Here is a 27,061-nt window from a genome sequence, read left to right on the forward strand (position 1 = left end):
AACAGTTTGACTGTTATTTACAAAAGTGTATTTCCATTTGTAGATTTCACATGAAAGTGAGCAATCTTATAAGCTGTGTGCATGATACTTGGTGACTGTCAATTTAAAATTATGACCTGGGGTCATAATCCAGCTGCATTTTTCAAATTAATGTCAGATGAAATATTTGGGAAGAGTATGAATCAAGAAAGATTGTTTCATGTTACAATACCAGACAATAAATTGTTTGAATCCATGTGGAGTTAAATAAAACTTTGGAATTGCTTCTAATAGGATGAAAGCAGTCAGCTCTGCTATGCAAAACCAGTTTTCTGAGGGACAAAATGACAATTTTGAAGTCTAAAATCAGACTGGAGGGAACTGTGTATCAGAGAAGACTATACAGATTTATAGGATTTAATCAAAAGCACAGAACACTCTTTATGTGGAAGAGTGAAAGAAAGTGTGTTCATTTGCATGCATTTCTCTTTTGTGTGTAGAAAGTATATGGATATGAAAATGCATGTGTTTGTGGAGACAAATACACATGTATAAATGTGTGCATGTATATGAATGTGATGTAAATGCATCTTCACAATCTGATTTTACTGACTCACTTTATAAGTTGCAGTAAAAAAAAAAATCAATATGTCTTCATCTTTATATTAATGAAATAACAGTAAGATTTATTAATAATGAAGCTTTGAAGAAATGAGAGATAGAAAATTAGGTTCTTTGGCATAGAAAGTTAATCAATCTCATTAAAACCTTGCCTCTTATCTTTCTTCCTCTGTAGCAACATCAATAATAATAATAATTCTTTATACTATAGGCACAAGGCCTGAAATTTTGGGAGAAGGAGTTAATCAGTTACATTGACCCCAGTTACATATTTTATCAATCCCAAAAGGGTGAAAGACAAAATCAACCTCAGTGGAATTTGAACTCAGAATATAAAGATGGGCAAGGTGGCAAGCTGGAAGAAATATTTGCATGCCGAGTGAAATGCTTAGCGGTATTTCATCTGTCTTTACGTTCTGAGTTCAAATTCCACCAAGGTTGACTTTACTTTTCATCCTTTCAGGGTTGATAAATTAAGTACCAGTTGCATTCTGGGGTTGACCTAACCGACTGGCCACCTTCCCAAAAGTTTTGGGTCTTGTGCCTAGAGTAAAAAAGAATATAAAGATAGGCAAAATGCTTAGCAGCATTTTGTCTGGAATGCTAATGATATTGCCAGCTTGCCATCCTATTAATAATAATAATAATAATAATAATAATAATAATAATGTTTCAACTCTGGTGCAAGGTCACATATTTTAGAGAGCAATTTAACTGAGTGGCTCAACAATAGTGCATGACTGATACATAGTGACTTGGGAAGGATGAAAAGTAAATGTAACCTCATTAGAATTAAAGCTCAGAATATGAAAGCCAATGAGCTGAAATTACAAATACTCTGGCCATCCTAATAATGATAATGATAATGACAATGAGTCATTTTAGTAACACCAAAAAGGAATATAGTAAATTTCTTGAATATGAGATAGAGATGGAGATTGAAATATGTCTAACTTAGAGACAAATAGAAAACAAAGAAGTTTTGTGAACAAAAGATTAAATTACTTAAAGAAAGCTTTAGGAATACAATGAAATGAATGTGCATTGAATAAAACAGTAATTCTTGTCATGATGTGATTTTTAATACTCTTATTTTCTTTCTTTACAGAGCAACTCACTAAATACTTCACATGCTTTACTCCTATAACTGTGATTCCAAGCAATATGTTGTTATCCATATCCATATTTTTTATCTTACTGCACTGTTGTCAATGTGTAGATCTCATCTATCATGTACAAGAAGAAAAAGATGCAAACACCTTCGTTGGAGATATTGCAAGTAACTCACAATTGTTTGCTAGTCTCTCATCTCAGAATTATGAACACATTACTTTTACTCAACTCAAACGCCGGATGTCTAGTAGCTCTCTTCTGTTCAATGTTACTAAGAGTGGGAAATTATACACAGCCCAACGGTTAGATGCCGACTCTCTTTGTACATATAACAAAGAATGTTCAAAAATTGTCAAAGTTGCAGTAAGGCAAGCAGAAGCATTTCTAAAAGTATTGAAAATCAAAGTGATAATTGAAGATATTAATGATCATCAACCTGTATTTTCTGACAAACAAATTGATCTTCAGTTCTATGAGACAGATGGGAAAGGGACAAAGAAATCAGCACCAAGTGCCATAGATGGGGACATGGGAGTTTTAAATTCCAAAATTAACTATAGACTAAAAAATAATGTAAATCAGACATTTTCATTATTTGTTTCCAAAAGAGTTGATGGTGTATCAACACTGGAAATCATCTTAGAAAAAAAACTTGATCGAGAGATCAAAGATCTATATTTAGTGCAAGTTGTTGCTCAAGATGGAGGTTCTCCACCACAGCAGTGTATTCTAAATGTTCATATTTCTGTTATTGATGAAAATGATAATCGACCTGTTTTCTTTAAAAATTTGTACAATGTTTCAGTGAAAAATACTCATTTAAGAATGAGACCTGTTGTAATATTATCAGCAAAGGATAAAGATTCAGGTGAAAATAGTCATGTTTCATATTACTTTAGTCCCAAGACATCAGCAATTGCCAGAGACCATTTTAGGATCAACAAAGAAACAGGAGAAATTTTCCTTGATAAAACCTCAAAGTTAAATGAGAAAATGACTTTTAAGTTATTTATTGAAGCCAGAGATGGAGGTAGTCCACCTTTGAGTTCAATTGCAACAGTTATAGTGAGTGTCTTGAATCAAGAAAATAATGCCCCAACTATAGATGTAGATTTTGTTTCTGTATTAACTGAAAACACTACAAAAATAGTTGAAAGTACCAAAGTTGATAGTTTTATAGCATATGTTATGGTTACAGACAATGATGTTGGACACAATGGAGAAGTCACATGTGATCTTAAACATGAAAAATTTAAACTTTCTGCAATTAGTTCAAAAGAATACAAGGTTATTTTAAAAGAGCGTGTTGATAGAGAAATTGAGGATCATTATATAATTACAATAACATGCCAAGACCATGGATTCCCACCATTGCAGAGAGAAAGAAAATTTTCTCTTCAGTTGATGGATGTCAATGATGTACAGCCAATGTTTACTAAAGACACATTCAAATTTTTGACCTATGAAAATGAAAAACCATCATTTCCAGTTGGATTTGTTAATGCCACTGACCCAGATTTAGGGCTAGGAGGCAAATTGTCATATGCTTTATTTGATAAAGACCAATTTGACATTCCTTTCAAAATAACAGACAATGGATTTATTTCAACTAGAAAATCTCTTGACCGTGAACAAAACAGCATTTATAAATTTCAAGTTTTAGTCAGAGACAATGGAAGTCCATCACTTAATAATACAGCTAATGTTATTGTTGAAATTATGGATGAAAATGATAATGCCCCTTATTTCACCTTTCCTAGTGTTAGCCCCTTTAGTTTGGATCTTCATTACCATCCACAAAGTGACACTGAAATCACTGTTCTGAGAGCATCAGACAGAGATAGTCATGTAAATGCTTTCCTTACCTATGAATTAATTGGAGGTAATGATAAACGATTATTTATGATTAATGCTCATTCAGGTATTTTATCTTTTTCTCGAGCCGTTTATCAAAATGATGCAGGGTCATATGAACTTCAATTTATAGTTAAAGACAGTGGAAATCCAGTTCTATCAGCAACAACCATTTTGTCCTTAACATTGACTGTCAGTAATAAAACATCAACTATGCTAACAGCTGTCCAAATTCAATCCAGTGATATGATTGATGTAAACTTAGTTATAATTATTGTTGTTGTAGCAGTGGTGCTGTCTATTGCCATTGTGATATTCATTACAACATGCATTGTTAAATACAACTACCCCAGAAATGCTAACCATGGCACAGATGTAAATACTTCATACCAGTCAAGAAGTGAAATGCGAAATCTCATTTATCAAACTAACAATCGAGTTTCAATGACAAGAGGCCAAAATGAAGGCATGAGTCCAAATACTCCATCAATGAGATCAAGGGGTCAATTTTATCCTGAAATCGAATCTCAGAAACCTTCCACTATGATCAGAACACTTTCAAAGTCTTCACAAGTAAGTCCATTGCTTTCATTATCATTATTTTAAGCTGTTTTATTGTTCAAGTGAAAATAATTGAGATTGATTCATGATAATATGAAGTCACTGAAGATTAATTTGTTGGTATTAAAACAAAAACTGATTTTTAAAATACAATAATGTCTGAAATAAATTATGGGGGCATTTTAACTGGATTTACAATTAGGAGATTAAACACTTATAAAGTATTTATTTAACCATTGTTTTAACAGGAACACTTTTACCATGAAAATATCCAATAAAACAATTAAAAGCAACCTTTAACAGAGCATATCTGATCTCATATGCTATATTTTGAGCTTGCATTGAAAATACAATGCATTACATCTTGCTACTATTAGTTAAGTCACATAGACTAGGATCATCAAAGCAAGCGGTCTGCTTTGCTGCTGTAGAGATACTATTTCCACATCAAACGTCAGCAAGGTGGACTAAGTATCAACAAAGTAGCTTTAGCTGAAAGTTGGTTCGCTACACAATTTAAATACATGTCTAGTGTGTAAATTGATGTTGTAGTAATTTTAGATGCAACAAAATGGTCAAAAAGCTATGCTTTCAAATTTGGTGGTGTATGACATTTTGGATTAGTATTGATATATTTTAGTTTCAGCTGTGGGTTTTGACATTGTATTCAAGGAATATATCAATGTTGCATTAGATATTAACAATGATTCACCATAATTACCTTCAATTTTAGTATTTTTGACATTTTATTAAGGTGGACTATGTGTAAGATGCAATACAGGGTGTATCACTTTACTGTGGATTGATAAAGGAAAATTTCGAGAATTTATATTTATTATGCATTAAATATGAAGAATAGTTATGATGCATGCAACAATAATAGTGAGGTTAAAATACTAAATCACTAATCACATTGTCAGAAATTCAAACTTCACCACTGTATTGTGCTTTTTGAGCAAATGTTATATATCTCTGTATGGCATTGATTAACAGACTCTCAAAAAAAGAAAAAAAGGGTAAAAAATTTAACTTTATTTTTTTTCACTACTGAGCGGTCAGTTGCAAAGTACAGTTGCTCAAAACAAATATTATGCACATATGGAAGAATGAATATAAAACAGTAAACAAAGTTGATATAAAAGTCATACTAAGTCATGTATAAGTCATATATAAATCATATTAACAAACATAAATAGGTTTTACATAATATAAAATTAATTTGGTGCATTGTTGTACTGAAATTAACTAAAAGGACTATTTTATCTAATGTTGAAAACTGATATGACTAAGTTTCACTGCTCATCCTATATATAATCATTCCAAACAGAATTTTAACAAGTAAAACCCACATGAATGTTTGAAAGGCTCGTCCTGTAGAGGTGTGTCTGCCTATACAACAGCTTCATGCACATCTCCTGAAACAGAGCTCATACCATTTACTTTTGCCGTAAGCCAGTATGCAGAGGTAGGATAAAATGTTGAAACAGCTGAGCAACAAAAAGCCTTTTACCTCATCCTATGAAAAAGTAGTGTAGTATTTGACCTAGATGTAACAGATACAAAGCTGTTAGTTTGGTCATTACAAATAAGATATTCGGAATGTCACCACTATTATGTTGTGGTGATATTCTGCATCCTATTATCTTTGAAACGTCTACCATGATGGTAACTCCAACTTGTATATATCACGTAACTGACACTGACTCCAACTGAGAACTCAGACAACAACTCTACTACTACTACTGACCTCCTACAATTACTGACAGTCTGATTTTATAGTGGCTGAGTCATACCACTTTGTCATGTGGGAAGGGGTGTACCATTTTCACAACAGCATCACCCCACTTAGTTTTTTTTTTTTATTTGGGAAGCAAGTAATTTTATTTTACTTCATTCTCTCCTCCTCTCTTTTTTAGCATTTTTTTCACTTCTTACTTTTGCTTTTTGGCATGTATTTTCAGGTACTCTGTGTTCTTCCTTTTTCTTCCACTTGTATGCATGGGTTCAACCACCTGTAATGGTGTTGGTACCAGGAATGTGCCATACAATCATTCCATAGGCACATCTAATCTGTCTGATTCATTTTCTATGAATCTCTTCTTTAATTGGTTTCTGTGTCTTTTTTTAGTACCTTTTTTGCTTTTTACCCAATACATCATTTTCCCTATGTACTTTGTAATTTCACCTTCTTCTTAGTACTACTTTCCATTTTTATACAACCTTATGTACACCTTATCACCAATTTTGAAAAATTTTGATATGACTTTCTTGGCACTTTTTCTTTCCTTGCCAAGTAACAGTTTATCAAAAGCTGATTTCACTTTCCTCATGAACATCAGTTCTGCTGGTGACCTTCCTGCTGGTGTATTGGGGTTCGGTGTCATCCTGTAAACCCTTAGGAATTGTTGCAGAGTGATTTCATCTGTGACTTCCTTGTTTGCTTTTCTCGAAGCTCTTTTAAACATGTCAACAAATCACTCTGCCTATCCATTTGATGTGGGATGGTAAGGCACTATCATTCTATGTTCTAGAATTTCGCAGAATTTTCCATTATCAGATACAATCACGTCTGGGATACTGAATCTTGTGAATAATTTGTGCAAAAAATTTATTACAACTGAGGCAGTTGGTCTCTTGCACTTAACAATTTCCGGCCATTTTGTAAACCTTTTAACTGCTACTAAGTTGTAGTTGACAACTACGATGGACCCAAAAATCGATGTGTAGTCTTGTCCGTAATTTTTTAACTTCTGGTCAAGGTTCCCATTTTTGAACTGGCAATTTCACTGCCAGAGCACATCTTCTGCAGCTTCTTACTACGTTTTCAACTTCCTTGTCCATCTTCGACCAATACACATAACTGTGCATAAACACTTTCATCCTTGTGATCCCTGGATGTCCAATATGGAAGTCTTTCATCATTCTTTTTTGTAGAGCCTCAAGTATCACTACCCTTTGGTACTCCATCAGTTCACCATTTCATGTTGAATATATGTTTACATCTTGTTGTTTTTCTTACCAAATCTTTTATTTTTCTTTTGTTGACCACAGAGCTTTTTGTTTCATTAATGAACTTGTCTTTTGATGTGTGTTGCTTTATCTCTTCCAGAGTTATTGATAACTCCTGTACAATGTTTTACATTATGTGTTTAATTTTCCCTTCAGCTCTTAGGACTACTATTACTGCGTCCTTGAATGGTTCACTATTTCTGGGTATTAACCTGAATAGGCCATCAGCATGTCCTAACTTTTTTTAAGGTAAATATTCCAGTGCATAGTCATAGTTTAGTAGTATGGTGCCCCACCACTCAACTTTCTTGGATCCATAAATTATTAGCAATGGGCAATAGTCTGTTTGTAATCTAAACTGTTTACCATGTATAAACCTGTGGAACTTTTTTATGCAAAATATAATTGCCAATGCCTCTTTTTCAATTTGGCTATAATTTTTTCCTACTGGCGTCCTTGACATGGGAGCTATGGCCTTTTGGCCACCATCTTGACATTTGTGTAGGAGTATGGCACCTACTCCATACTCACTATCATCTGTTGCAAGTGTTATCGCTAACTTTGGATTGAAGTGTGTAAGTGACAAGTCTGAAGTTAACATGTTTTTTAGTTCCTCAAATGCCTTCTGTCATTTTTCTGACCAAAGCCATTTGGCATACTTTTTAACAGCTCATTTAGTGGATCCCTTGTGTTGTGTATGTTCAGAATATATACTTCATAGTAATTTACCAAGCCTAAGAATGCTTGTAACAATTTGATGTTCACTGGGAAAAGCATATTTCACATTGCCATTGCTTCTGATGGGTCTGTCTTTCATCCCTTTTTGTCAGTTACTTGGCCCAAATATTTGATTTCTTACATCAAAAATTCACAATTTTCTTCTGTTAGTCTAAACCCATATTCATTTATTTTTCTGAATACTTTTTGAATAAGGTCGAAGTGTTGCTCCAGAAACATTTGTCAGAAACATTTTTAGGCAATATAAAGTTACAGTATTTCTCATGCTCTATCGTCATCAGTTTCCTCGCAATTAGACGCATTTTCATTTTATCCGTTCAGTCTTGGCATTCTTCTTTGAAAATTTATTCGAATCTTCGGTAATAAGCCTTGAAAGTGACTCCTTCTACTGGGTCATATTTGAATTTATTTATTGAATTTGCTACATGGTCTGGTGAAATCGTATTTTCCGGTTTTGTTACCCACTTCATTAGTTGTAGCATTTGTTGCTGTTACATTAGTTGTTGTTCTTGTTGTTTTTTGAGTTGTTGTTGTTGCTATTTTTGCAACTCATCTAGATCCTCTAACAAGTTTTCCATAATTTTATGGATTGTTTGTAAAATATGTATAACAAAAATGTTTATTACTCTTCTGTTGAGTTTTTAATTCCTCCACATGAATTTTTTTAATGTCGTCTGCATGAATTATCTTCAAGGGGGAAAAAAAAATTTTTCAACATTGTCCACATGAATTGTTTATATCCTCATCACCACTGTTATAATGTGAACTCTCGTCCACTTGTATGTTGTTGTCAGCACTGTGGTATTCCATGCCTTATTCTCTTTGACTTGTCTATCATGCTATTGCTGATAGCGCTGCAAGACAATGACTTGGAAACATCTGCCTTGATGGTAACTCCAACTCATATAAAACATGTAACTGATACTGATTCCAGCTGAGAACTCATACAACAACTCTATTACTACTGACCTCCTACAACGACTGACTGTCTGACTTTATAATCAAACTAATGCAGTCTTTTCTCTTGCACATACTGTTTGATTCCTATTATACCCATTTTTTTTCTAAACACCTTGGTACTTTGTTGCTCCTGCACATTGACAATGCACATCTAATGGAGAATGCAAACTTCATTTCTTTCTAGCATTTGTAGGTCTTCTGCATTTAGGCCCATGTCTCACTATCATGTAGTTTTGCAGTTCATATGCAAGCATCACATATTCTGCCTTTTACTCTAAAAGACAAACCTTTTGTTGCCAACAGAGATAAACAGCTCCCTGAATTTTCACCTGCCTGTTCTTAGGCTTGCTACTAAACTTTCAAAACATTTTCCACCTCTGTTAATAAAGGTACCTAGGTAACAGAATCAATCTGTTCGCTCTGGGGAAATTTGCTTAGGCAATTGAGATCATTTATTTTCTGTGCACTCTTCATGATTATTACTCCTGCACAGCTGCCATATACAAATCTGCTTTCTCTAGTAACCTGTTCATGATTCCACTATACCTCTTGTGTGTTGATAGCTTGCATTGATTACACTGTATGGAATTCTACCAACTTCTCTTCTATATGTTGGGCAAGGTCATTTCTCTGATGGGAGAAGGGTCATATCTACTTTCTCATTTTCTCATATTTTAGGCTTTGTTAAATTACTTTGAGGCTTTTTGATTCCAAGTTTGGCTTCCATGATTGGAATTTCTCCTCTAATCCTACTACAGTTTCTGTTATAAGAATGAGGACATCACAATATGTGAATTCCCAAGGGCATTCAGTCTTAAACTCCCTTTTTATGGTTTGGAAGTCTAAGATGACTAGATGGGGATAGAGAAGAACTGAGCCTTACTGGGCATACTAAATTCATTGCTATTTTTTTGTTTCAAACTCTTACCTGCCAACAGAATCTCTGTACATGGATCTCACAAGCCATTCAACTTCTCTCAGCTTCTCCGCACCCACTGGATCACCAAGCTAGGGATTCTGTCAAAGGCTTTCTTTGGATGAACCAATACAGTGTTAATAATTTTTGAGAAGTGCAGATAAAAATCTGTTATGTATCTAATGAAAATATGAATCAGTAATTTTACCTTCAAATGCACTTTTAAAAGTGCTGATGGGAAACTGAAGTAGTAAAAATTATAGAGTTAATTTGAAATTCAATTTGAAATTTTAAAATTTTATTTAGATGAAGTGAGGTGGAAATGCTGTAAAAATTCCATATGTAAAAAGGTCCACATACCTATTCAGGAATAAAATTTTATATATTTTACTACAAAAATTAAAACCGCATCTTATTTAAAACAGGTTCATTACATTTTCAAAGACTATATATAACCTTAGTTGCATAATCAAAATTAAGATCTTTCTTAAATAATATCACAATAAACTTTATAAAAATCTCCAGTCACAACAATGAATAAAGTATTGCTTTCTACCTCTGATGAAAGTAAAAAGTAAAATTAAAATTAGTGTAAAAAAAATGTTTTGCAGCATTTATTCCTGTTCTTTCTACTTTCAACTTTGCCTTTCCTTTCGCGATAGGTAAATAAAGGACCAGTCAAATACTGGGAGTGAAGCATCCAACTAAATCCCTTTCTTCAAAATTGCTGGCATTGTACATAAATTAGAAACAATTATTCCTGATAAAAGAGAGGGCATTCTAATATTTACTAGTGTTAATTTATGAGACATGACTATCAACTAAAGAGCCAACCAGTGCCATCTAACATGACTATCAACTGAAGTGATAAACAGTGCTATCTTAGTAGTACTATCAGATGGAAACTGAACCCAAGTTTACTAGGAAAAGGCTTATACCACAAAATATTTTTTCAAATATAAGATATCAGCACACAAACTACACTAAATTGCTACGGATTATTCTTATCCTTAATAGAGATTTCTTAAAAGATTTTAACAAATTAGAAATGGAGGAACATATCAAAACTGAAGACTGTAACTGATGCTCTTTTTCTGTCCTCACCAAACTTTATATTTACAAGTTTTTATTCTTTTTCAATACTCTTAGATGTACAGTCAACCTGTTACTGTGACATCTGGTGGTGAGCCAATGGAGCAAAACATTGTTATGGTCCCTAACTATCTGAGTGATACAATGTCTACCAAAAGAGACAGTGGACATAACTGGAATGAAGGAGAAACAAAACAATATGAAGAAATACCTGGTATGTTAGTGGTTATTTTCTGTTTTGTTTCCTCCTTGCTATTCATTAACCTTAATTTATTTGAATTAAAAGATGCTCCAAAATATGAAAATGATTATATTTGTAAATAAATTGATCATAACACAGAATCTAGCAAAAATAAGTTTTCTGTGTAAATTGGTTGAATTAATGGCAAGGATATTAGTGGGCATTGGTTTACTAACAAACCCTCTGATTATGGCTGCTAAAATCTCTATTTTGTTAAAATAGACCTCTCAAAAATGCCAAAAAATAGGAGCATGGCCCACAACTAATGTACAGTTTAAGTTTGAACACAGAAAGGGGTATACAAGATAGATCCAACCAACTTTATAAAATATCACTCATTTTAGCTCAGATCCTGAATAAATGGATTTGCAAAATATATTATGCATGATACTTAAAAGAAATGTTTACATTAACTGATGATAGAATTCAAGTTCTTGTTTTGAAACTACTTTTTTTTTCTTTTCATTTTGGAAAAAAAAAATATTTACAAGTTATTATTGGCATTAGAATTACATGTTTAAAAAACTTCCTATATTGTTATCATCCTTAAAATATGCAACTGGATATTAAAGTTTAAACTTTCAAATAAGCATATAATGGAGTTCAGTTTGTCTTAGCAGAAAATAAAATCCAAAACTTTATCGCCTATAACTGAAGAATATATATATATATATATATATATATATATATATATATATATATTGTCAACATATATATCCAAAAAAGTAGCACATGCTAAAGAATAGAGCAGTAGTGTATTCATATGCAGTGAAGTTTGTGTCTGGTCATAGAGTGACCAATGGTTTCACATCCATAAAGGGCCTAGAGTCTGATGAGCTATCCATAGGGCTAGGTACTTTATGGATGCAAAACCATTGGTCACTCTATGACCAGACACAGACTTAACTACATATAAAAATATATATATACATATACATATATATATATATATATATATATATATATATATATATATATAGGGATATATATAAATACCTCATTTACAACTGCCTACCACCTCAATACACTTGACTAATATAGGCACAATGAGTTGCTAATATCCATTGACTGAAACAGCTGTAAGTGATTTTAATAATTTATATTCATGTTTTTTAATAACTAATTGTATTCTCATCTTATATGCATTGAATAATATACTATATGTATGTATGTTATTATGGTTGTAGTTTTGATAGATAAAAAAGTCAACATTATAATATCCTGAAGCTGATGAGCCAACTAATGTGCGTCTCCATTTTCTTATTTATAATATATGTTCTGAAAAGACACCCACTTAGATTGCATATCTGATTTGGACCACCAAGAGCTGCAGATAAGTTTTGAACTTTGTGGATCTTAAAATCTCTTTTGAGGCCTCCATTAGATTTGCAAACTTTCTGGTATACACTGTATTCAAAGGTGTGCTCAGACATATAGGCAGAATAATTGGTGGAGGTTTGTTTTTCATGGGTTTGCAAATTAGATTTGAGCCCAGCAAAAGAAAGGCATGGTCTGTCACAAACTGTGCACATGAAAAGGTCATTGTCATTCACCTTCTCGATTGTAACATTCTTCCTTAGATCTTTTCTGAATCTTAGTTGTGTCATCCTGGCCTCTTCTCCACTCCACACTTTTGTTCGCCATCCAACTCGATCCAAAGCAAGGGTATCCATGTCTTCTGGATCCACTCCAAGTGACTGTGTAGTAGTCCTTATGCCATCCTTAAACCTTTATTTTTTAGGTTTATGCCAATAGCATTTCCCCTCTGCAAGCTCACCATAAAACAGCTGTTTTGGCATGCGTTCATCTGCCATTCGAACAATATGGCCACACCATCTCATTTGGTATATATATATATGTATACATACATACATGTATATATACACACACATAAATATATTATGGTTTAAACTTTAAAATTGTCTGGAGATTTAAAATTATATTATTTCTTAAACAAAATATATTAAACATATTCTAGGACAGAGATCTAAGACAAAATATATTCAGCATTTTTTAACTGGTAAGTTATTTTAACAATATTTTTTTAACCTACTAATGTGATAAATCTGATGGTCTAATTCAAGATTGAGTATTACTGTCAAGCATTTTATGGTTTATATTATACTTAATTTTAAATTGGGTTTCTAAAACTATTATCCTGTAAAGGCAAGTTTGATAATTTTCTCTTGTTTTGGCTTTTTCCAGGGCTTTACAACTTCAGACACATATCATCCACTTCAAAGATGGACTGAAACCACAAAGACAGACATATAAAAAGAAATCAATGAGATTGTAATAGAAATGAATCAACAAGCAGAGAAGTGAGCAAAATACCTATAAGCCTTCCAGAGACAGAATCATAAAACACCCATTTATGGTTACATTCGATTGTAGGAGTGATATAGTACCATTTAATGTGCATGAGACATGTGTCTTTGGAATACATTAGTATTGTTAATATTGAAGATGAATATAACAAAAAATATTTTTTACCTACATTCAATCATACAAGGTATGCATACAGACCATGATGAGGTGAACATGGATCTTATCTTCATTTTAAATATTCTGGTTTATATATACATACCCTGATATATGTTTTCCCTGTGTACAGATACATAGTTGTGCACATAATATATAGAAAATGTTTAGAAAATGTGAATGTAAAAATGTGTATTTATACATATACTCATTTGTGAGTACGAAAAAGATAGCTCATCCTCAATACACGAAGAAGAGTTTAATTAATTTGGGGTGATGCTGAGTTCAAGTATCACTGTGATTGATTTTACCTTTCATCCCTTCAGGGTCAATAATAAGTCATGTGCTAGATTTAATTTAATCATCTGTAATAACTTCCTTAAACATAACAATTTATATTTTAGTTATTAGGTTAACAATCTTTCATGCTGTATATCCTAGATTTATAAAATAGGATTTAAAACAGTATGCAGTATTTATCATTTAAAGGAATATTTTTCATATTCCATGTTATGTGATGTAATGTTTTTTGCAAAAACAATCCTATATTTAGAAGAGAAATATTTTTATATAACACGAACTGCTATAGTAAACATAATTTGGCATTAATCATATTATGTTTTAACTAATAGATTATAGCAGTTACAATGATAAGTGTAATGTATATTTGCAAATGCATGTGTCTCTGCATTTGAGTGGGAATGTACACGTAAGTGTACATTTGTTGTGTTTCATCCCAAGTCAATATTGATTCAGCAAACTGATTAAAGACATTCCAATCATGAACATCCTATCTTTTTCCAAGGAACCCAGAACCATATTTACTAATGTGCCCTCTTATGGTAGTGTATGATTTGAACAAAATTTGGCTGCACTCTCTAGCAGGTCTAGAAATAAACCATGTAGAGGCCTCAACATTGGTCTGTTGAATGTATTTGAAGCATATCTGTATGGCAATTCTGTGATTTTCTTTCGAGTTGAACATTTTAACATTAACAATTACAATTATATACTGAATAAAGATGATCTAAACACGAAATATTACTGAATGTCATCTCTAATTGTGCATTTTCAAAACTTTTTATAACTTTTAAAGGCAAAAATGTCAATTTAACAAGGTGTTTTGTTAAGAGTCATTGACAGATATTACAAATTAACATTGTTTACAAATGGATCCAATGTTTCAAGACATAAACATATTTCAGATGACATAAACTGAAATTTCAAAGGGAATCAAAAAACTTAAATCTTCAGTTATTTTTATTTTCTAATATTTGATATTGTGTAATTTCATTAAATCAGTTATTTCAAAGTAAAACTCTTAAAACACTTTTTATTTCCAGGAAATTTGCTAAATGCTTTCAGAATGAAAAAAGATATTTCAAATATCTCCAGAAAAACCATTTTTATAGGAAATGTTTTCACACATTGGTAAATTATACAATAAAGAAAATGATTTCTTATTTTTGACTTGTTTCCAATAGAAAATCTGTTCCCAAATTAAATGTTTATTTGTTAAATAAAAGTCAATGTAAAATCTTTCCTTACAGAATATGTATGTGTGTGTGAGGGAGGGAGGGAGAGAGTGCGAGAGATGATTTATATAAAATTTGGTGAGCAACTCTATGTCAATTAATCGGGTGACCTTTTTGCATATTCAATTTATGATGTACATATGAGCAGCTGTGGCATTGTCCTAGATTTTACTGTGGTCCTCACTTGAGCCTTGTAGAGAGATTAAAATCAAAGCAAAAATTTTAGGAGGCAGTAAATTATTTTTTGATATCTGATTTAACCATTAATTATGGTTAATTTTGGGATATCTAGAACAACAACTCTACCAAGAAGTAGTGGAAAACTATAGCACTGGATTTAGAAATTATATTGAAAAGGCATGGAATAGATACCTTGACAGTTGTTTCATAATCTGGACAGAATCTCTAAATACACTGGAAGAGTTCAATATCCTCCTGAACAACCTACACTCATCTCTCCAATTTACAAAAGAGATGAGTAGTACCAAATTACCATTCCTAGATACGATGGTAATTAAAAGGACACCACCATTAGCACAGATATATACTACAATCACATGGATACACATCAATACTTGAATTTTAAGTCATGCCATCCACATACAAAACACAACATCTCATACTGCTTAACCAGAAGAATTTGTACCATTGTAGAAGATGCAGATATCAAGAACAAACACCTAACAGAAGTATGAGAATTTTTGCTCAAACAAAAATACCTGTGTCTACTTATAGAAAATGGTATACAGCAGGCTATAAAAATACCCATACAAGAACTGAGGACAACCCAAAGAAGTGGAAAACAGGAACAAGACATACCATTTATTGTCACACACAACCCATGTCACCAGATATCTTCAACATTGTCAAAGCAAACCTACCAATCATTGCTCAAAGTAATGAATTAAAAGATATAATCACAGATCGAGCTGTTTCTTAGTAAAAGGCAGCCTAAAAACTTGAAAAAAATCATTAACAAAGGTAAAGTTTGACCTCAGCAACAAAGACTAATCATTCACTGTATTTAAATGTTCATTGGAGAGGGCCTAAGGAAGGTAAAAGCTCATCGATTCTGTACCAACACGCCGAACAGGAACACGGGGGATCAATCAATAACATAGAAATTAAAATATTGTCCACACATAGAACAGATGCAACAATCAGACAAATTACAGAAGCTACACACAGAATAGAAGATAAACCTAGCCTGAATAGGAAACTGGAATGGAACACTAGCACACACCACAACTTACAATATAGACAAAACCGAAAACATAATAAATAAAATACACAGATAAATAAACAAATAGAAATAAATAACTATATAAGTTTTCTTTGTTTTTTAATTTTAAAGTTTTTTTTATTTATTATTATTATTATTACTAGTATTGTTGTTATACATACATACATACATACATACATACATACAAGCATACGTAATGATAATAATGATAAGTGGATGTAAACACATGAACAAAATAAGAATAAACAAAAACAACAACAACAAAAACAAATTACATGAACGTATATAAACAGAAGATACAAATATTACAGGCACCCCCCCACACACACTAAATAAACATAGACGCACATAGAGATATAAGCATGCGCAAATGAAATAAAATAGAAATACAAAGTGGCTGACAGTTAGTAAGGAGAGACACAAATAAGAAAGAAGAAAGCAAAGGACCACTGATGCGGTCACAGGAGTGTGACGAAAGAACTCTGGCCGAAATAAGATTAAGATTAATGTAAAAAATAAATAACACTGAAACAAGATAACAGCAAATATATAGTGCGTGTATTTTTATTGGCTAAACTGGCAAAATGACCATTCCGAAATATAACAATATCTGTTTCAACACACGACTTCACATAAAAAATCTTGCACAACAAATATATAAACGTATATATATATATATATATATAATAATATATATATATATATATATATATAATAATATATATGCATATATAATAATAATAATAATAATATTAGGGAGTATAACTCCAAATTTACAGGGAAAAATTCAATTTAGTATTAAATCAAATTTCACAATATAAATATATAATAACTAGATCACAAAAAGTACAAAAATGAATAAACAATATATAATAAGTTTATTCATTTTTGTACTTTTTGTGATCTAGTTATATGTTTTAAAATATATTTTTTATTTATGATTTGGTTTATGTCTATCATTGTTTGAATTGCATAATAGTGGTTTTTCTCTAATATATATATGAGTGTGTGTGCGTGTGTGTGTGTGTATGTATATATATATATAAATATTTGCAATTGGCTAGTAGCTTAGTTTCCTCTTCAAGATACATCATCCATCACTTCTCTAAATGCAGCTTTTCCTTGAAACCACTAATCTTTCTTACTACCCAAAACCATTTCACTTGATATTCCACATTTACACATCTTTCACTCTCTCCATGCTCTATACCTGTCTCTGAACAATTTAGAACCATTTACCTTTGGATTCATCTTGCATGCTTAATACTGTTCTCTTCATGCACATTTTTTTCCTTGCTCATACCCCACTGAACCACAAAACCATCTCTCCTCACCACTACATCTTTCACCCTCCTCATTCACTATATTTGACACAACCCACCCAACACTCCAGCAACCTACACAACCACAAGTCATCTCCCTATCTCTTTTCTCTCTCTCTCTCTCATCCTTCCCCTATCTACTCTATTAACATCACTATACTGTGGAGTTGATGTAATATTAAAAAAGCCTATTTCCAAATATACAATGTACACCTCATCATTTCACAATATCCACAACTATTATCATCATATGCTACTTTTTTTTTTTTTATTCATTTACTTATTTCAGTCATTTGACTGTGGACTGCCTTGAAGGGTTATAGGCCAAACAAATCGATCCCAGGACTTCTTAAGCCTAGAACTTACTCTTTTGGTCTCTCATTCCAAACCACTAAGTTACAAGGATGTAAACTCACCAAAATCTATTGTCAAGCATTGATGGGGGGGGGGGGGAACAAACACAGACACAAAGACGCGCACACATAGATATATACATTTATCTTCTTTGATTGTCTATCCACCAAATCCACTCACAAGGCTTTGGTTGGTCCAAGGCTATAGAGAAAGATACTTGCCCAAGGTGCCATGCAGTGGGACTGAACACAGAACCATGTGGTTGGGAATCAAGTTTCTTACCACACAGCCACACCTGCACCTATACAAGCTATGCTTTTGCTTTATAATTATTTCATGATTAACATAATTCTAATGCTGATACAGAGCTGTTATATATGTACACTCACACATTCAAAAACTGATATGTACCAAGTTCCAATTTAGATGGCAAGCTAGAATATTCAATGAAACTTTACTTTCCACTCTCCTCCAAACTTCTTAGCTTCTATTTGAACGTGATCTAAATCTTATCATGATGCCTTCTTCAGTTGTTCCCCTTGCAACATCTGTTTTCTGATAGTTATGAATACATTGGTTTTTCATGTGAATGTAGACTACAGGAGCCATCTAACACATAAAATAAAGATTTGTTTGACACTATGTAGCATTAATTTAGTTCATAGACTTCAGTGTTTTTGAACAATTGAAGGCAATTTGAATAAGTCTTAATATTTCAAAGTAGTCACATTATTTTAAAATTTCTCCAAGAATTTTCATTTCATCTTCAGGAATTGGTTTATTATAAATGAGTTTTACTATTTTCCCTGGATTTTCTTTAGAAACATAATCTTTTACTCTTCTACTTGTTTCAGTCATTGGACTGCAGCCATGCTGAGGCAGTGTCATGTTGAGTTAGTTGAGCAAGTCAACTCCAGACTTATTTTAAATCTAGTATTTATTTTATTGGTCACTTTTACTGAACCAGAAAGAGTGTAAATAAACCAACATCAGTTATCAAGCCAGCAGAATCATTAACAGAATGATTGGTGTTTCTTTAAACTCTGTACATCACCCAGATGAACTTTGCTTTTCATCCTTTTGCGTTTGATAAGTACCTGTTGAGTATTGGGATCAGTGTAATTGACTTGCTTCCTTCCTCTAAAATTGCTGGTTTTCTGCCAAACTAGAAATAATAATAATAATAATAATAATAATAATAATAATAATAATAATAATAATAATAACAACAATAATAATTATTATTATTATTATTATTATTATTATTATTATTATTATTATTAAGGCGGTGAGCTGGCAGAATCGTTAGCATGCCAGATGAAATATTTAGCAGTATTTCACCTCTCCTTACATTCTAGGTTCAATTCCACCAATGCTTACTCTGCCCCAATTTCAGGCCTTGTGCCCATAGTAGAAAGGATTATTATTATTATTATTATTATTATTATTATCATCATCATCATCAATAGCCTCACTGTACTATAAAAGACCGGAGCTTTGAATTGTTTGTACCTCATTCTTAGCAAATCTGTTTGTTAAGTTTCTCAAAAAATTTAAATAAGTGCATCTATATTTCACAGGATTGAACAAATAGTTTTCCTTCATTTTATTAACCCATTCATGCCAATCGTCTGTTTAAACTGACCCTTAATTTATAAGGGTATAAAAGAAATACTTGATACAAATTGCAATTTGTGTATGATCTGTATCAAAGAATGAAACATGTTCTTAACGTGTGTGCAGTCTGTTTGAACAAACGCTTGCACCATAACCTGTAACAACCACAGTTATGCAACATGGCGAGTACAAGCAGGATGTGCAGTAAATGGTAAGCCAATAATTTCCAATTATTTAATTCTGTGGGTATTATTGTGGCAATTCATTTGCTAAACACCCACAAAATTATTGACCATCGTGTCAACAACCACTTTGTGCACCTTTTTGAGCTCCATGTGTCTAACACATGCCTACAAAGTCAGAAAACAGCACAGCTCCCGTGACATTCAGAAACATTTTTTCACGCTAAGAGTTGCTGAAGCATGGAACAAACTACCTGCATCAGCTGTTAGTTGCCGAGACATTCTATCCTTTAAAACCTCCATGCTTCTTGAAATTCACCAACACTACACCTGATATCCTCCCTCCATACACATATATATATCATGACTCATACACTGTTCACTTCTCTGGTTTTTGTATATAATTCTATGTACTGTATATACACCTTTGATAAGTTGTAGTGAACCTGAGCACTATACACAATAATTTCATTATTATTATTATTATTGCCTTTGCACAGCTTCTAGTGCTGGAGATGTACTATGGTGTCAGCTGTTCACTACCAGTGAACTAAGGTAACACCCCTTATTTTTCGAGCACCTTCCAGAGTATTTGAGCGGTTCCAAGCAGTGCTGTTTTCTGCAAGTGCTCCACTCTTATTGCAGCCCCTATTTGTTCCATGTACTTCTCAAGATATTTACTCACTGTTCCCAGGGCTCTGACAATTATTGGTACTACTACCACCTTTTTCATCGACCACAACTGCTTAACCTCCCAAGCTAACCTGTCATATCTATCGACTTTTCTTTCTTCCTTATCACATACCATCTTGTCAGCTGGGCATGCTATATCTATGATCCAGCATAGTTTGCTTTCTTTCTTAATTAAGACATGTCTGGCTTCCTATTCTCTATCTCATGGTCACACTGAATCATAAAATCTCACAAGATCTTTGCATTATCATATACGATGATGCCTTCGGGTTTATGGTCGTACCAATTTTTTGCTCTGTCAGGTCCATACTTGTTGCAAAGTGTCCAATGGACAAGCCTTGCTATACTGTTGTGGCATTTCTTATATTCCTTCTGGGCTAGTGGCGTACATTGGCTGGTAATATGCCATGTAGTTTCACCATTTTGTCAACAAATTCTGCACTTATCACTTTCTGATGTGTTGTCTATTCTGTATTTTATGTAATTTGTTTTTAGCGCTTGCTCTTGGGCAGCACAGAACAGAGCCTCTGTTTCCAGTTTTAAATCACTTTTAGTCATCCACAACCATCTTTTTCTCTGTCTGTCTTATCTTCAACATCTCTATGAAATTGTCCATGCATTCTTTTTATTATCCACCTATTTTCTGTTTCATTCGTTTTCAATTGCTTATACAGTGCTTTATCTTTGCAATCTTTCATCCTACACAAGCCTGACCTTCTTACTTCTAATAATAGTGGTTCTGTGGCATTTTTTACTACCATGCTATGTTGTTTTCTTCTGCTCTAATGCTGTGTTTACATCCAATGAGTCCTCTTCACCCTCTTTTTCTTGGTACAAACAATCTATCTGTGTCACCTTTTGGGTGGAGTGTCCCATATCTAGTCAGAAACTTCCTTGTTTTTCTGTCTAAGTTCTTTAGTTCGTCTACTGTCCATGCGATTACCCCTGCACCATATCTGTGGAGTGAAACCACCCAGGTGTTGATAGCTTCAATCTTATTCCGTCCGTTTAATTTCAACTTAAGGATCAATCTCAGTCTGCACAAGTACTCCACCTTAAATTTTTCTGTCATTTCTTTCTCCATCAATTTATCCATTTCCCAAATCCCCAAGTATTTATAGCCTGTCTCTTCTATCTGCATCAAAAACCTCCCCCGGTGGTATCTTTAGCCCATCCATACTTTTGATTCTGCATTTCTTCAAGACAAACACACCATACATTCTCAGTTTGAACTCCATTCTGATATCTGCACTGAAAGTATACACCATATCAACGAGGGAACTGACTTGGACTTCATCTTTACCCTAAAGTTTGAGGTCATCCATGAATAACAAATGGTTAACTTTTTGTTGGCGGCTTTTGAATATATACCCAGCTTTTGCTTTCCTCAGAATCAGTGTTAGTGGTATCAATCACAGTACAAAGACTGGTAGGGACAGGCAGTCCCCTTGAAAGATGCCCCTACTAATTTCTACTGTCCCTAAACTTCCTCCGCATGTTGTCAGGTCCGTCCTCCAATTTGCCATACTTTTTCCAAGCAATCGCTCAACATTCGATACAATTTTTCCAAGCAATCACTCAACATTCGATGCAATAAATTATTATTATTATTATGATCTCGATATATATATATATATATATATATATATATATATATATATATAATGTAAAGTATAGAAGCCATCTTATCATGGCTAACCACATAGGGGAGGGGGTGTTACTGTAGCTTTATAGCCCCAAGAGATCTTCGTCTCAAGCTGGCTTTAGACACAATATCTGTGTCCTTGGAGTATTTGCAAAGGGAGGCCATCCCTTCCTCGCAAGCCTGAGTGATACGCTCGAACTAGTTTCGGGATTTTTGTCCCTCGTCAACGGTCGGTAACCACCAGGTAGTGATGAAAGAGACTCCAAGGACACAGATATTGTGTCTAAAGCCAGCTTGAGACGAAGATCTCTTGGGGCTATAAAGCTATAGTAACACCCCCTCCCCTATGTGGTTAGCCATGATAAGATGGCTTCTATACTTTACATTATCGAGCGATTACTGTTTCAATCTCATTCTGAGATTTAATTATGCTATATACATATATATATATATATTCGGGATCATAAATCCGAAATACTGATCATCAACAAAATTAAATTGTCAATCAACAAATTGTTTTCTTAACTATCAAATATTTTAAAACAATTATAGTGTGAGTGAAGCTAGTTTCAAAAGAAGCAATATAAGGGAGGTCACTCTACTCAACTACTTTTTTGGGGAGAAGAATGCAAAATAAAGCATTGAACTTGGAAATAAACTTCGAAGAGGAATATATATTTAAAAGCTAGTTGTTAAAATGGATGTATATAAAGCAATGTACTCATTGCCTTTTTGCCTTTCTATGAAAATAGGAAATTTAATTTCATCTGCATTTTTGTTATTTGAAAAGATAACCATTAAATTCTCAAGTAACAAAATTAGATGGATTCTCAGTTTCAGTTGTTACTATCCTAGGATTTGTAACCCCATGGCACAAAACTATGACTTAACTCCTTAGCAATGGATTTAGCTATTGCAGTTGTTTTGTTTCTTTATTTTAGAAAGGAATGTGTTTAATAATTTCAATTCCTCTGTAGACATTGTACATAATTCAATGAAACTGGTATTTACAAACACAAATATTTACCTCTTTCATAAGACAATAATATAATAAAATTCTTTTTTCTTTTTTACCTCCCATCTGCAATAAATGATTTCTCTCTTTCTCTTTAATGCTATGTTGTGACACCCCACATATTTCTCATATTGTGGTGCTATGGTTAAACACTATATATTTTTCACTGTCATTCACAATAGTGTAATGGATTATCTGTGTTATATCAATGTTAATCATTTCTAATGCCTCACCACAGAGGCTGTCATGCAGAGAAGGCAATAATGTTCGAATGAAGATTGGTATTAACATATGAAAAATTAAATTCATCTAATTTCATGCGCTCATAGTCATAACTGATACTTGAAACAAATACCTCAATGGTTTGTGTTATTATGAATTAATTCAATAAAAACATACATAAAATTGTGAATTTATTACATAAAAAAAAGTATAAATAATATTTGTATAATCATGAGGATGAGGTGCAGAATAATGGCTTCAAGATCTGGTACAAGGCCAGCAAGTTCAGTGGGGAGGGTAAGTTGATTACATCAACCCCAGTGTTCAAATGGTCCTTATTTTATTAACCTCAAAAGGATGAAAGGCAAAGCTGACCTTAACGAAATTTGATCTCAGAATGTAAAGATGGATGAAATGCCACTAAGCATTTTGCCTTTAGGAGCAGAATAAATAATGAAATGAAGAATATTTTGTTCTTCTACATTCAAACATATGTGTACACTGACATAAAACATAAATCTTAACAAAATGTAACCAAAATCTAATGTATATTCATCATATTAGGGAGGATTTATAATACTAGCCAACCTCGTAGAAAAGATCATGCACCATGTTAAAATAATGATTTATTCAAAAACAACAACTATTCTTCAAAACAAGGTGCACAAACTTTTTCCTCAACCTAATATTTAAAATACAATGAAATTTTTTTTTGCTCTTAATCTCAAAAAATCATTGTCGTTTAGGGAATGATTAGAGGACAGAATATGAATAACTGAATAAGATGAGGCAAATTGATATAAAGGTAGTTCTGGTTAGTTGTAGCTTTGGTGGTAGGAAAGGTTAATTAAATTATTTAGTACTAGCAGTATCACCCGGCGTTGCTTGGGTTTGTAAGGGAAATAACTATATAAACATTTTTAGAGATGTAAAGTATAATAGCCATTTCAATATGGCTAACCACAAAGGGGGTGGGTGTTACTATAGCTTTTTACGTTCTGAGATTTAATAATACATTTTTAGAGAGTTACTTCCCTTATATAAACCGAGCGAAAATGCATTAAAAATATGGAAAAATGATGGTAAATTTTTTTTTAAATCGTAGACTCATCGTAGACGTGCGCTAATACCCAGAAGGGCTCGATATGAATCACGACTATAAGATACCTGCTTTTGGTTACACTGCACCGCAAAATGTGGGAGTAGTTAGGAATCTAAATCGTAGGAGACAGACACACAACTTGACTTTTATATATAAAGATTAGTGACAAAAGAGGTAACATTAGTGTAAGAAAAAGACAGAGCAGTAGATTCCATTAAATATTTTAGGTGTGTCTGTGTGTGGTAGAGAGTAAGTGTCAGGAGAAGATATTTTTGTTGTTGAAGTAGAAGTGAAGTAAAGAAAAACAGAGGAAATAATTCAATGGTAGATTGGTTATGGGGTTTTAAACAAGTCATGAATGTCAGTTTATGTATAAGTTTTTTTTTGTATTTTTTCTCTTCATTTCATGTGTGTAGGGTTGGTTCACCAATTCCCTTGTGAATAGCACTTTAGTATTGTTGTGCTGTCATACAGTTTAAAGTTTTGGGAAAGGTAATTCCATCCTTAACAACGAAGTCTTGAATGCATAAAAGTTGTGCCGTTGCTATAAAGGATTTTAGAGATTTTGAAGCCAAAAGAGTCTTGCTATGAATTGCTAATAATCAATGAGGATGACAAAGAGTAACAAGGTTCCATTATTATCAACTTTCAGAGAATCAGTGTTAGTAATCCCTCCCTCTCTCTCTCTCTCTCTCTCACACACACACACAAATATATTTTATTCATTATGATGTAATGACAGATTTTTTTAATAAATGAGAGATGGAAAGAAATTAAGCTGAAATCCATCAAATTCATGATAAGACGAGGGAAAAACACTGATGATGATGATGAGAGTGAAGATGGCAACAATAACATCCCAAATTTACTGGTTTCATGATATTTTTGGTTAGGATTCTAGTAAGCTATACACAGCTGTCTAAAGAGATATACCAAATAAATAGTCTGGAGAACACGCTAAAATAGTCTGAGTTACAATTTGCTTAAAAAGTAGACATACGATTCCATCTATCTAATAGTGACAGAATGAACATAATTGCAAATTCATTTGTCTCTCAGTGGTACTCCCAACCATTCCATTTTCAAACCTCTCAAAATAAAAACCATCCTTTTAGTTTCTCACCAGTCCCTATCAACAGCAATTTCATTATTTATTATTCTTGCCAAAATATTGTAAAACAGACATCTATTTTTGTTTGTTTTTTGTTTTGGTTTTTATCCATCCTTGCTTTTTAGATTTCATATTAATTAGTGACCTTGTCCTGAGATATCAAAAATATTACAAACTACTCTGTGTGTGTGTGTGTGTTGTACACATGTACAGGTGGGATTAAGTTTTTGGTCTCAGTTTATATAAAATTATCATGTTGTCTGGATTTATAGAGTTTCCAAATTGTAATTTCATTTTGCTAAATTTTTACATCTCAGTAACACATGATAAAAATATAGAAGACATGACATGTATATGTAGTTTGTTGAACAGAGATCTGATGAGGTTCATTTACAATGACAGAAGTTGAAATCTGCATATAAAATTTTTAGAGAAGACATGAGTTTTAATGTTAAGGCAAATGAACGTTGGCCATATTGTTTAGAAAATGCTTAGCTTCGTGAACAAGAAAATGCTTGGCATCATGAACAAGAAAATCAGTGGTGAAGCTTTAAGTGTCAACACATCCTAACTTATTGTCTTTTATTCATCCCCTGGTGGTCAATGCAGAAACTGGGGATAGATAAATGGTTGGTGAGAGCTGTACAAGCCATGTGCAAGAATGCTGTCAGTAAGGTTGGCAACAATTATAGTGAAGAATTCCGGGTAGAAGTGAGGGCTCACCAAGGATCAGTCCTCAGCCCTCTCTTATTCATCATAGTCCTCCAAGGAATTCAAGACAGGCTGCCCCTGAGAGCTCCTCTATGCTGATGACCTTGTTGTAATAGTTGAGACATTACCAGAACTAGAGAAGAAGTTTCAGGTGTGGAAGCAAGGTCTAGAATCAAAAGGCCATAGAGAGAACCTAGCAAAAACCAAAGACTTAGTAAGTAGGAAAGCAGACAAATCACAAATCCCTTCAGGTAGATGGCCCTGCTCAATCTGTAGAAAAAGTATTGGCAGAAACTCCATAAGATGTACCCAGTGTAAACTATGGACACATAAGAAGTGCAGTAATATCAAAGGAAGGTTAACTGGGAAGATAGATTTTGTGTGTGGCAGAAGAACAGGTGCAATAAACACTGAAGATATACAGGATACAGATTCCATCACATGCCATGGGAAAAAGCTAGAAGTAGTTGATAGCTTCCATTACCTAGGTGACCAAGTCAGTAGTTGGGTGGATGCTCTGAGAATAAGAATATCCTGGGCAAAGGTCAGAGAGCTCCTACCTCAGCTAGTAACAACGGGCCTCTTCCTCAGAGTGAAAGGTAGACTGTATGGTACCAGTGTGCAAACAATCATGCTACACAGCAGTGAAACATGGGCTGTGACTGCTGCGGACATGCATAGGCTTAAAAGAAATGAAGTTAGTATGCTCTGCTGGATGTGTAATGTCAGTGTGCATACATGACA

The 27,061-nt window shown here is 33.2% G+C and overlaps 1 protein-coding gene across 5 annotated transcripts in view; it reads left to right on the plus strand.

Annotated features, from left to right (window-relative positions):
• LOC115219115 (protocadherin gamma-B6-like) overlaps positions 1 to 14,233 on the plus strand; it is a 67,148-nt gene extending 52,915 nt beyond the window's left edge. For 4 of the 5 annotated variants that reach the window (XM_036509272.1, XM_036509271.1, XM_029789190.2 and 1 more), the window contains 3 exons: positions 1,709 to 4,140; positions 10,901 to 11,057; positions 13,290 to 14,233. In XM_036509272.1, coding sequence (XP_036365165.1) covers positions 1,765 to 4,140; positions 10,901 to 11,057; positions 13,290 to 13,336 — 2,580 coding nt within the window. In that variant the 5' untranslated portion in view covers positions 1,709 to 1,764 and the 3' untranslated portion in view covers positions 13,337 to 14,233. The remainder of the gene's footprint in view (positions 1 to 1,708; positions 4,141 to 10,900; positions 11,058 to 13,289) is intronic. The other variant, XM_036509274.1, reaches the window with a different exon arrangement.
• The last annotated feature ends 12,828 nt before the right edge of the window (positions 14,234 to 27,061 follow it).

This window comes from Octopus sinensis, linkage group LG14 (assembly GCF_006345805.1).
Source record: "Octopus sinensis linkage group LG14, ASM634580v1, whole genome shotgun sequence".
Lineage (NCBI taxonomy): Eukaryota > Metazoa > Mollusca > Cephalopoda > Octopoda > Octopodidae > Octopus > Octopus sinensis.